General features: G+C 31.8%; 2 protein-coding genes across 2 annotated transcripts; both read left to right on the plus strand.

Moving 5' to 3' along the window:
- Positions 1–4122: 4122 nt before the first annotated feature.
- LOC107432629 (TNF receptor-associated factor homolog 1b) lies at positions 4123–6262 on the plus strand. Its single transcript, XM_016043815.4, has 6 exons — positions 4123–4261; positions 4412–4541; positions 4683–4852; positions 5310–5601; positions 5728–5897; positions 6008–6262. The coding sequence occupies exons 1-6, from the start codon at positions 4231–4233 to the stop codon at positions 6157–6159; spliced, it is 945 nt and encodes a 314-aa protein (XP_015899301.3). The 5' UTR covers positions 4123–4230; the 3' UTR covers positions 6160–6262.
- Positions 6263–8510: 2248 nt separating this feature from the next.
- Positions 8511–10031, plus strand: LOC107432628 (UTP:RNA uridylyltransferase 1). The gene is made up of 3 exons (XM_060812908.1): positions 8511–9077; positions 9125–9661; positions 9999–10031. The coding sequence occupies exons 1-3, from the start codon at positions 8511–8513 to the stop codon at positions 10029–10031; spliced, it is 1137 nt and encodes a 378-aa protein (XP_060668891.1).
- The last annotated feature ends 3048 nt before the right edge of the window (positions 10032–13079 follow it).

Raw genomic sequence — 13079 nt, forward strand, 5'->3', positions numbered from 1 at the left:
AACAAATAATATTCCACGGGCATAATTATAAAATTTAAACCACCAATTTAAACAAATATTTTTCTAAAAAATATTTAAACCAATTATGCCCAAAAAATAATATAAAAATCCAGATACAATTAATTTTCGAAAATACCTTGCTCATGTGTAATAAATAAAATTAAATCACAATAAAATAATAATTTTCCACAATTATAATTAAATTGCACCACATAAGCATAATTTTAAATATCAATTAAACACCAATTAAATATAATTAATTGTCCAAAATATTTTTAAAGGTGGATCACTCACCTTAAGCACGTATATCAGCTAAGATCCTCCGCAGGATCAACTCGACTACCCCCACGTGCACCTAAAACATCCACAATACACCAACAAAATATATTAATATTTTAATCGGGTAACTCCCAAAAGGATACCCGGGGAACGAATGCAAACGACAACCAAAATTAACGAGTAATATACCGAATTGAAGTTTAAGTGACGAGGATCACGAATCCGGTCTTACTTCCCGGAGATCGGACCCGAGGTGGCTGGAATCTCACCGGAAAGCTTTTGGGATTCAACTCCTCAATTCTCCCAAACCGTCGTGAATTGGAGGAAAAGGACACCGGATTTGGATTCAGTAGGTCGGAATTAGTGGAGAGGGACCGGCGGTGCAACTGGGTACTTGCCGGAATGTGATTCCCGGCGAGCCTTGGTGGTCACCGGCAACCGTCACCGGCGGCGGCACGTCCGGTGGCCGATGGCTGAGATTTTTGGGGGTTTTATAGATCGAGGGGAGAGGGTTCCAACGGGACCGGCGGTGAGGCAAACGGAGGCCGGAATGCGAAAAGATCGGGGTTTGAAGGTTTTCGGCCCCTCGCCGGAAAATACTCCAATCCCGGCTCGTCGGAGGTCCGGTGGCCGTGAAATTTAGTGGGCTGGCCAGAAATAAGGAGGTGGTGAAGGGTGACTGGCGCGTGTGGCCTGAAAATGGCCGGAAATGGATCAAACGGTGGTGGCCAGTGGTGGAAGGGAAAAATCGCAGTCACCGAAAAACGCTCCGATCCGGGCGCATCGCCGGTCGATTGGCCATAAAATTTTGAGGGTTGGCCAAGAATGGAGAGGTGCTCCCGTCTGGCTGGCACGTGTAGCAAGAATCGGCCGGAAAATTTGACAACTTCGGCGGCCGGTCGTTTCTCTCTCCCTCTCTCTCTTTCTCTCTCCTCCCAGTCATTTTTGCCAAATAAAAGCCACCGTGGGTGACATTGTTCACCCACATGGGCTAATCAGGTGTCGACCCGTGGCGTTACTATGCACTTAAGCCAGATATAATAAAATATTACGGTATCCGATGAACTTCACACATCCATAACTTTTTATCCAGATGTCCAATTTAAGCGTGCCGCTAGTCTATGAACTCGTATCGACGAGTACTTTACAACCATACAAAAGTCAAAACAAAATTATACAACGATAAAAAGTCAACTCCGGCATCTTTTGGACAGTTTGCACCTCGACTTGTTTTGCCCATAACTTTCAAACCGTAGCTCCGTTTTCAACGTGCTACTAGTTTATGAACTCGGGGCATCATGCACTTCGCCGCGGTACCATGGTCAACTAGAAATTTCAACTGGAACAAAAAGTCAACTTTTGACCCACTCGGTCAACGGTCAACCTCTGTTAACGTGCACGAATTCCGATGTGGTTTGGGTCGGGGTATTACATCTGTATACTGTCTTGGACATTTATTTTTTAATTATGCACTGAGTTCCTATTATTAATTTGAAGTGCTGCAAAATTGTGGAATTAAATTGTAGTAATGTGGGAGGAATAAGGTGGTGTATATAAAAGTGTGTTTTCAGTGCAGAAAAATTTTGGTAAGTCCAACCCTTAGGGGAGGTTCTACCGGATTTTCATTGAAGGATCCGATAGGGTTTTCCTGGGATTAGAGATTTTCTAGGATTCCGGTGAGAAATTTTGGACGGGTCCTGACACAAACTTTCTTACACCTTATATTTTCACAAAATTATAATTTAATGTTAATTAATTAATTAAGGCCCAGTTTGATAATAAGTTTATTTTTTATTTTTGTTTTTATTTTTTTTAAAATTGTGTTTAGTTTGTTTATTTTAATAGTTTATTAATGTTAGTTAATGATAGCTAGAGTTTGATAAATATATCAATTAAACATAAAAGTTAAGAAAGAAAAAAAAAAAACTACAAAACAACATAAATTTTAGTTTCGTTTCATTTTCTGTTTATGTTTTCTTTTTTCTTTATATTTATAGGTAATAAAAGATGCATAACTACCATCAACTAACATGAACAAACTATTGATTTAAGCAAACTACACATAAATTAGAAGAAAAAACAAAAATAAAAAAATAACGAATGTACTTAATATCAAACGGGGTCTAAATTATTTATTTTTCATTTCACAAAACGTTTCTTCGAAACACTCTCCGAGTAAGTTCCTTGGGCGTGTTTGATAATATTTTTAAAGCACCGATAAATGCTTCCAAGCCAAAAAAAAAAAAAAAAAAAAAAGTATGTGTAATCATATATGACAAAAAACTAAGAAGTGTTTTTTGGCAAAACATAAGCATTAAAGTGTGTTTCTAAGAGAAGTAGTAAGGTTGGTTGGTGCTTCTCCAAATAAATACTTTAAGAAAAAATAGGCTTTAGGTGCATTAATTAAAACATAAAAATAGCAAAAAAAATTCAAAAGTACTTTATGTTATGCGTAGCCAAACATTATACTACTTATTTTATGAAGCATCTATTAACAAACTGCTAGAAAAAATAAGTATTTATCAAAATGCATTTTCAAACACTATCTCTCGTCGAGCTTCCATGGTTCTTCTATTCTATGCCCATGTACTAAGGGCGTGTAGGAAAAAATGGTATTTTACAACCATAACAAAGGACCTTTAAATGGTTAATGAAATTTGTAATGGTCTTGACTTTTACGAGACTAAATAATTTGGATTAATAGCAAATTAATTGAACCTTTATGAATTGATGGTAGATTAATTTGATCATTATGATGAATTGAATGAGTAACGATTTTTTAATTTAATTGATTGTCATGAAATTATATGAAAAAATTCATTGGAACATTATAAAATTAATTTGGATGTTACAAAATTAATTGATGGAATTAAATAGTTAATTCAATTCACCCTTTCATGGATGAGTATAAATTAATGTCCATTCTTAGTTTTTGAGTGTGGAATTTTGATAGAAACTCTTAGGCTTCCATTCTACATGTCTATCCAGAAATTTGTAGCAAGTCATAGGTTTCGGTGTGATATAGGAATTCAAGTTCACCATAGAAAAACTCCAAAGGTGCAAGATTTTGAAGTTTTTGTTAGTTTGTTATAATATAGGAGATATCTACATTTGAATTTACGAGCACGTGTGAGAAGTAAATCTGTCATAAAAACATGGTATAGAACATAGGCTATGGACTCAAATTCCAAATTCTTTTTCCATATTTTATGGTTAACAAGTACTTTTTATTAGTATTTTTTTATTAATATATTTTTTATATTAATATTGTGTTTAGCATTTTTTAATTTGGCCGCCCATAACATGTATTTTAGCTTTCTGTGTATTAAATTTTCCAAGCTTATTATCTTAAGCTTAATATTTGCAATTTATTTATGCCCCATTTCCTTGCTATTATGCTTATTATTTTATGTATATTATATTTTTATATAATATTTCTAACAGACAGACGACCAAAATGATTTCTTAATTTGAGAGTAAATATAATATTAATTATTTTACTAACCCTGACTCCATTTTCCATCTTATAACTAATAGACCCATTTGTACACAACTGGCGGGGAGTGTTAAAAATTATAAAAGGAGTGAATATGATGTGTGAGTTTTCTTGGAAAACAAATTAAAAGATGCTTTAATTTGTTGATAGAACAAAGATAGATAGATGCCTGGCTTGTGCTGTGTGAGCATATGTAAATAGTACGATGTTCATTGACACAATAGAAGACAGGACAATTATAAACTATTACCTTAACACATAAAGCATATATTCTTTTAAGGCAGATCAGAATATGGATACCTTTTTCCTTGCCAAAAATGCAATCCACATCATCATGTTGAAGAAAAGAAATTGCGGTTCTATCCTTGACTCCTTAAAAGGAGACAACGCTTTTGGATTGTTGCATCAAACAATCTAGGCAGTTGGCAGTTGGTGGTTAATTTCATCTCTATGCTATGGGCAGTCTCAGCTTTGACGTCCAAGAAGGTAACTAACCAGTTCTTTCTACATCTAAAATGCGAAGAAAACAAAACTATCATATAATTAACCAACTCTATACTATTAATTACTCCTTAATTTTATAGCTCAAAAACTTTTTTCATATTAGCTCATCATCTTTTATCTTGTAAACTGCAGGTGTTTCAACATTAATCTCTGTGGCACCGCCAACCCATTACACTCTCAAAATAAATAACTTTTCCTTACTAGCAAAGAATTCAATAGATAGATATGAATCAGGGGAATTTCAAGCAGGAGGCTACAAATGGTAGGTACACCGTACAGATGCATTTTTTTCTCATTTGGATTGGATTGATTCGGATAATATTAATAAACCTCGACATTCAGTATTATATCTATTTTTCATACTCTCAATATATATATATATATATATGTTTTACAATTACAGGAAGTTGGTTGTGTACCCAAGTGGAAACAAGAATAGGAATGTGAAAGAACACGTTTCTGTTTACCTGGCAATGATAAAAGAAAATTCGCTCCCGACCGGTTGGCAAGTGTATGCTAATTTCAGCTTGTTTCTGCTTGATCAGAACGAGGACAACTACATGGTTCTTCAGTGTATGCCTTTTCATATCTTCTTCCATCTTTCCATGTCTTCTTCTTCCATCTTTCCATGTCTTCTCTTTAAGCCTGCCATATATTGACATCTAGTAAATGTTTAGTTTATGGAGTAATAAATGGTTGAATATAATACGCATTTCTAAACTTGTGAGTTATTATTTTTTATTTGATTGGATTTTTAAAATTTAATTTATATATTTTTATAGAATTTCAATTCTTCAAGTTCAATTGTTATTTTTTTTAAAAAAAATAAAAAAAAATTTATAATCTTTATTCCTAAAATAAAAGAATGAAAAAAAAAAGTACTTTATGCTTCTTTTTTCTTTTTTTAATACACTTCTTACTTCTTTTTTTATTATTTTTCTTCAGCTACGTTTTTGCTTTTTTATTTTTTATTTTTTATTTTTTCTTGCTGCAAGAAATAGGAATAACTATTTCTTTCATATATACATAGATGCGGAGGAAAGGGAAAGACAATTTCACGCATTGAAGCTTGAATGGGGATTTGATAAATTCATCTCTCTTAAAGCTTTTAATGATGCGAGGAATGGGTTCCTGGTGGATGATTCTTGTGTATTTGGGGCTGAAGTCTTTGTCTGCAAAGAAAGAAGCACAGGCAAAGGACAGTGTCTGTCAATGATTAAGGATGCCATTATGAATAAGCATGTGTGGAAGGTTGAGAATTTTTCTAAGTTGGTTGTAGAAAACATTGACTCCAAAACTTTCAACGCTGGAGATCACAAGTGGTATCTCATTTTCTCTCGCACTCCCTCTCTTTGAAATCAATATGCCAGATTTTAGGCATATGGCTTTGATTTATTCTTTTTTTTTTTTTTCAAATTACCATTTCATATGTACTTTGACTGTTTCAGGAAGATGAAGCTGTATCCCAAAGGAAAAGGCAATGGATTGGGCAATCATGTTTCTCTTTATTTGGCTCTCTCTGATCCATCAACTCTGCCTCCTGGCACTAAAATATATGCAAGCTTCACCCTGCGCGTTCTAAACCAAAGAAATTCTGATTACAATCGCTTTAGTAAAGGTAACAAAAAATAATAATAAAAACAAATAAATAATTCTGTTATTATTGAGAGTGTATTACAAATGGTGGGTGATTTATCTGAATCGGTGGGTCGGGTCGTTGTTTTGCAGATAGTCAGTGGTTCAGTGCCTCATATTATGAGCACGGTTGGTCCAGATACATGCCACTGTTCTACTACATCGACAACTATGGTTTTGTCGTCAATAATACTTGTACTTTTGAGGCAGAAGTTACCATCCATGGAGTTGCTAATGCAATGTAAACCATGAAGCTACTTGTATGAAACTTTAGCAATATAGTCTCTGTCTAATATGAAATTGACTTTGTCAATTTATATATAATAATAAAGTCAATTTATATATAAATATATCAACTATTTGGTTGTTGAATGTCTACTTTCATATATACTTGGTTTGCTTACCAAAAAAATCATCCAATATCAATATGATTGACATACGGTCGATATGTAGAACCTCAATTTTATTCAAACGTCACTACCTGCTCGCAAAGTAACCGCTGGTTAATCTTAGTTTGGTTAAATATACTTTTGACAAAGGATCTGTAGCAAAATTAGATCTTTCTTCTCGTAGCAAAAAAAAAAAAAAAAAAAAAAAAAAAGTAATAATAATAATAAAATAAATAAATAAAAAATAAATAAATTAGATCTTTCGCCACAGACCCAACTTGCCCTACTTATTTTAAAAACAGTTTATATCTGAAAAAAATCCTTCGACACCCATGCCACCGAACTTTTTTTATGCTTTAACTTTTGGGGTAGTTTCCAATTTTTCAGTGTTAGACAATGCTGAAGATTTCCATGGAGTAAATAGTTTCATTGGTAGCACAATATATATATATATATATATTTTTATTTTTTTTTTCTGAAGAAGAAGAGTATGTTTTTCCTCCTTTGATTATCTTCTAGTAGTATAATTTTTTTTAGCAATAATATTTGGCGTAAGTTAAATGGCTTTTATTTAAGGAAAAGATACGATGACAGGCCCTTTGTTTTACCTGCAAAAATTCCTTTCACGTTTTATTTGTGTTAAAATATATTACTTCTTTTGCGCGCGCGCGCGTACACACACACATACATATATATATTTTAAATTATCTGTAAACTGTCATATATATATATATATATATATATATTTACTTCCAATTATCCAAAAACAAACAAAAAAAAAAAAAAAAAGTATTTTATTGTCATATTTCTTTTCCATTTTTTCTAGGAAAAATCATATTACTTTTTGGGACATTGATAAGCCAACAAAACTTTTTTTTTTTTTTTTTGATGAAGCATAAGCCAACAAAACTTACATAACCCAAAATCCAAATTGTAGAATCTTGGGCTAAATTAATACTTATTATGGATCGTTGTTTTTAAATTTTTTTTTTTTTGGGCTTCCACTACATTTATAAATTTATAAAAAATACTCTTCTTCATTAAGTATTTGATAATATTAAAATTTCTTTTTGTTGGAAATAATATTAAATTATCTTATATACATCAACTAAACAATATTGTTATTTAATATATATCAATGAAACAACATATTTCAACTAATAATAATTAAATGTACTTTTCATCTTTAGATAATATTTGTTTTTGGGTAGAAAGATTGAAATATAATTAACTCATATGTACTATAATTTTCATATATATATTTTTAATTATTTTAAATATAATTTTATTTGACAAAGGATATTTGGCTCCAACCATAATCATATATTCCTGTAATTTCTTACAATAAACGAGGCTTAAGTATTTTGTCAATTAAACATTCCTCATCTAATATGATAATATTTAAAACAATTTAAGGATTTTTATGAATATATTCTACTTTACTTAAATTAAGTAATTTTTTATTTCTGTTATAACCAAAAAATCCAGTTTTGATACAAAAAATATGTTAAATTCTAATTAGTTTAACATATTTATATTGTTTAATTGATGTACCTAATAACTTAATATTGTTTAACCGAAAATGAACATTTAATGAAGAAGAGCATTTTTGAAAATTTATTAAAATACAGTGGAAGAAGATAAATTAATTATGTAAAAAGATGGACCCCTTTATTGTTATCATTATTTTTTGCCTTGTAACAAATAGTCAAAGGATACATATTGACCAAAAAAAAAAGAACAATTAAAGTTTGAGGTACGCATGTGGATCCACTTATTTATTTAATTTAAAGATTAGCTTCTTTCTTTTCAAAATAATTTGAGAGAATTCATTTTAAGACTTATGAAAAAATGAAATTTGATTATCAATTTATCATGTCACATGCGTTTTATATGCTTATAGATTCTTTATCATCAGCAGCAGTCTATATCTAATGCCTTTAAAAAGTATTAGAATCCAACGGTTTAAAAAAAAAAAAAAAAAAAAAAAGAAGCTAAAAAGCGTTAATTAAAACGTTCTTAAATTACACCTTATAATATTCCCTAAAAATTGTAATTTAATTTTAATTATTTAATCAATTAATTAAAAATTTTCATTTTACAAAACTTTTGTTCTGAAGCACTCTCTGAGCGAGTTCCTTAGTGTGTAGGTAGAGAATAGAAAGGACCGTCGAAAGTCGACGAGAGACGGACGGCCAACGCGCGAAATGAACAGTGGGGGTAACGCGCCGCCTCCGTCGGACTCGAACGGCGGTGAGTTTCTCCTCTCTTTGCTCCAGAGACCCAAGTACCAAAACACCCACCGTTTCCAACCCCAAACTCACTCTTCTTCTCCGCCGCCGCCGCCACCGGCACAGCCATCTCATCAGCCGCCTCAACCTGTCGTCCTCGATCCTGCCGTCGCTGCCGTCGGGCCCACCCTTCCTTTCCCGCTTCCATCATCATGGCCATCCAACGGCCAAGATCTCCCCCATCATCCTCACTGGCCAGTACGTCTCGGTGTCTCCCCTCCTTTCCCTTCGAATGGCTTTCTAGGGTTTCCTCATAACCTTTTCCCTCCTCACGCGAATCATCAATTTCCTGGGAATCAAATTCCTGCAAACCCTAGCAGCGACGATTTCAGGAGGCTAGGGTTTCCGGGTTCCAATAGTATGGTTCAGAATCTCGTCCACCAAAACCACGAACTTGAGCACAAGCTCAAGTTCGGTTCTTTTACAAGTGACATTCGAGTTCCCGAAGAGCTGAGCAACGGGTTGGATAGAATGGCCGATTGGGTTCGAATCTTGATGCGGTTCGGCATGGAAATTGTGATTCATGGGAGCAAGAACGAAGAGGTGGTGGTGGTGGAGGAGGTGGCAGTGGTGGTGGGAGGGGAAAACAGCATACTAGGACCACGCCGCCGCCGGGATTCCCGAGCCGGCCGATAGGAGGAGCAGAAGGAGGAGGGAATTGGGATTCTGCGAATAGAGATAGAGGGAGAGGCATAAACCACAATGTCGATAGGGAAAAGATTAGTTCTGATGAATTTGTGAGTAACAGGGATGTCTTTTCAGCTGAGGCTGTTAGAATTAGAGGTGATAAGTTTAATGGATTGGGACTCAGAGCACAGCTTGATCGTCCTGGACCTCCATCCGGGAGCAGTCTGCATTCAGTTTCGGTTTCGGATGTTGAAGATTCTTTCATGAATTTGGAGAATGGGAATTTGGAAGTCAGGGATGGACATAGGCAACAGTTACCTGTTGGTGCTGGTGAACGTGAAATTGATGACATTGGAAAACGGCTTGTCGGTTCCTTGTTGATCGAGGAGGAATCTGATGATAAGAATGAATCTAAGCAACATCAGCATTCTCGAGAAAAGGTTAACTTATTTACTATACTGGGTTGTTGCTTTATAGTTCATGTAATTTTGTTTAAAGGGTTTTGAATATAAGAGGAATTTTATGAAGTAAGCTGATCGTTAAGGAGTTGAAGTTTATGCTTAAAATGCACTTACAATATGACTGGATTTGGTGCTCAGCTGCTAGTTAGACAAAATGGTATATTAGAAAAAAAAATAAAACAAAAAATGATAATTGGATGTTCTTGTTATGTTTCTAGTGTGGGATAATCAATTTCAAGGGAAAAAAACTTGATTTTTAATATTCAAAGCAATAAGTAGTTTGAATTTGAGGTTGACTTAATGTTTTTATCATTAGGATTCAACGGTGGATGATAGAGATATCATTTGAAAAAAAAAAAAAAAAAAAAAAACATGGGATGGTGGGCACCTGGCTCCATTACCTTGTTCTAAATGATTTTATTCCAAATTTAATAATTAAACTACATTTTAATTACATTTTTATATTTTAAAAATATCTTTGAGAAAAGGTTATAAGCATATTCAAGCACATAAAAGAATAAAAATAATATATTATGTACATTATAATTATAATAATGTTTTTGGAAAAATAACAAATCTTAATAAAGAGATGATTAGTAAATTATTCAATTTAAATTCTAAAAATTTGAGTATTTAGCTTTTTTATTGTTATATTTGTTTTCTCTCTCTCTCTCTCTATATATATATATATATATTTTTATCTATTTTTCCTTTTTTTTTAATTATTTCTATTCTTCTTTGCATGAATTGTTGGCATTAATTGTTTTAATCTTGTAGTTTAATTCATTTGGTATATGTAGTCCAAACAATTTAAACTCATCCAAGTTATGTATACTGGAGAAAGTGAAGTCGTTCAATGTGATAAATCAAATAATTTGAACCCCGTTTAAATTATATATATTGGAGAAAGTCAAATCATTCGGTATATAATATCCAGACAATTTGAACTCATTCTATTTACGTATAGTGGAGAAAGTGATGTTGTTCGATATATTTAACTCAAATTTTATGAAACCATATGGGTTATATATAACGAAAGACTCCAATTCTATCTTAATTATACAAATTAAATGAAAGCATGATAATATGTAAAATCGTCTGGCATAAATAATTAGGACGATTTGAACCTATTTGGGTCACATATCCTAAATGACTCTAATGCTATTCGAATTATAAAATTGAATGAGTTCCTCCAAAATTGATAGGGAGCAAAAAGCTTTCTTACATCTTGAAACATAAAGAGAGAGAGAGAGAGAGAGAGAGAGAGAGAGAGAGAGAGAGAGAGAGATTTTGTTGAGTAATTAAAAAAAAAAAAAAAACTCAAACTCAACATCCGTTTTTCCACATCTCGAATTTTTATTTTTTATTTTTAAATGAACTACTCTTGATCCAGTTTGTTGCTTTGCTTATAAAAGTAGAAGATAAAGAAAGAAAGATTTTAAAATTAGGGCAGTTGGAGAGCGTCTGTTAATTTGAAAGAGAATTAGAAGTAAAAATATGTAGTTTATGTATTTAATATGTAAGGGTAAATTAGATATAATTAATTGGTGTAAGAAGTAAAATTTGAATTAAAAATAAGTATATATATATATATATATATAATGTAGTATGATTATTAAATTCCCAGTATAAATAAAACCACCATTTTCTTTTTCATTTTGCCATTTGCTTTCTTTATCATGGGAGGTGTTATTGGTAAAGTCCAAAAATTACTGAGCATTGTGAGTGCCTTATTTCAAAATAAAAATGAGGATAAAGAAGATCAATAGTCCATAAAGCCCAAATCCTAAACGATAGGGAGATGAGGATTTTGATAGATTTATTTAATGTTTTCAATATTATTCATAAAATAATAACATATCAATATTTTTACTTATTTGGTAAATAATTCAATGTTTGCAGTACTTAAGGGTGTAAATAATAAGTATTAGAATTCTCAAGCTATTAACTTTTTGAAATAATCAAGTTCGGTTCAAGTTTCTAAAATTTTAAAATATTTTTATCAAGATTGGCTCAACATATTTTAAAAAGGCTCAAGCTTAACTTAGCCATGCTCATTATATGACGAAACCCTAAAATATTTGAACATTGTATTTTTTTTCAAACATTTCATTTAATTTTATTAATTTTTCTTATAAAAGTATATGTTTTTTAAGAGTTATAAAATTAAAATATAATTAATATTATTTATGTATTATGATAAGTACAAATATTTTCCCTCTTAAGCTCTGAAACCTATGTTATAATGGGCTCCAATGAAAAATCAAGTGGTTTCTTGTTGGAATTTCACATCATTACTCTTAAACTAATTATTCTTATCATTTATTATAACTTTTATATAAATCAGAAAAGAAAAAATTAAAAAAAATATATGTTGAAGCTCATTGTAGCGTGGGCTCTAGAGCAGAGCTTAGGAGAAAAAAATTGATGGTAAGTAATCTATATATTTAGTGGCAATGACCACCTCTCCAATAGTAAGAGAACTCTGGTTTATTCAGTCCAACAACCATATATAAATAGATATACATTGTGGTTTAATGGATTATTTAATTTACCTTACAATATATGGTAATGATATAATACATTACTATATTTTTCTTATCATTTATCACAATTTTATAGATATTAAAAAAATAGGAAATAAAAAATAAAACTTGTTGAAGCCCATTATATTATGGGCTTTAAAACCTGGAAGAAAAAAAATTGATTATAAGTAATGGAGATGTTTAGTGGCAATGACCATCCTTAAAGCGGGTTCAATACAGCCTAAGATTATTCGGCTCACTTTACGGCGTATGGAATAATGTGGCACAACTTTAGAAGGGGATAAAATAGAATGCAAAAAAAAAAAAAAAAAAAAAGAAAAAAAAAAGTATAATCCATAAGAAAAAAAAAAAAAAAGAAAAAAGTACATGTAATCATATTTGACAAAAAACTAAGAAGTGTGTTTTGGCGAAACATAAGCATTAAAGGTGCTTCTAAGAGAAGTATTAAGGTTGGCTGTTGCTTCTCCAAATAAATACTTTAAGATTTTAAAAAATAGGCATTAAGTGTATTAATTAAAACATAAAAATAGCCACAAAAAAAATTTAAAAGTACTTCATGTTATGCATAACCAAACATTATACTACTTATTTTATGAAGCATTTATTAACAAAACTGCTACAAAAAATAAGTATTTATCAAAATGCTTTCTCAAACGCACCCTTGTTGTATGGGCAGAGTATAGAAGAACCATGGAAGCTCGGAAGCTCGAACGGTGTTGGAAAAAATGGTATTTTAAAACCATAATAAATGACCTTTAAATGGTTAATGAAATTTATAATGGTCTTAACTTTTATGAGACTAAATAAATTGGATTAATAGCAAATTAATTGAACTTTTATGAATTAATGGT

Source organism: Ziziphus jujuba, chromosome 11 (assembly GCF_031755915.1).
Source record: "Ziziphus jujuba cultivar Dongzao chromosome 11, ASM3175591v1".
Taxonomy (NCBI): domain Eukaryota; kingdom Viridiplantae; phylum Streptophyta; class Magnoliopsida; order Rosales; family Rhamnaceae; genus Ziziphus; species Ziziphus jujuba.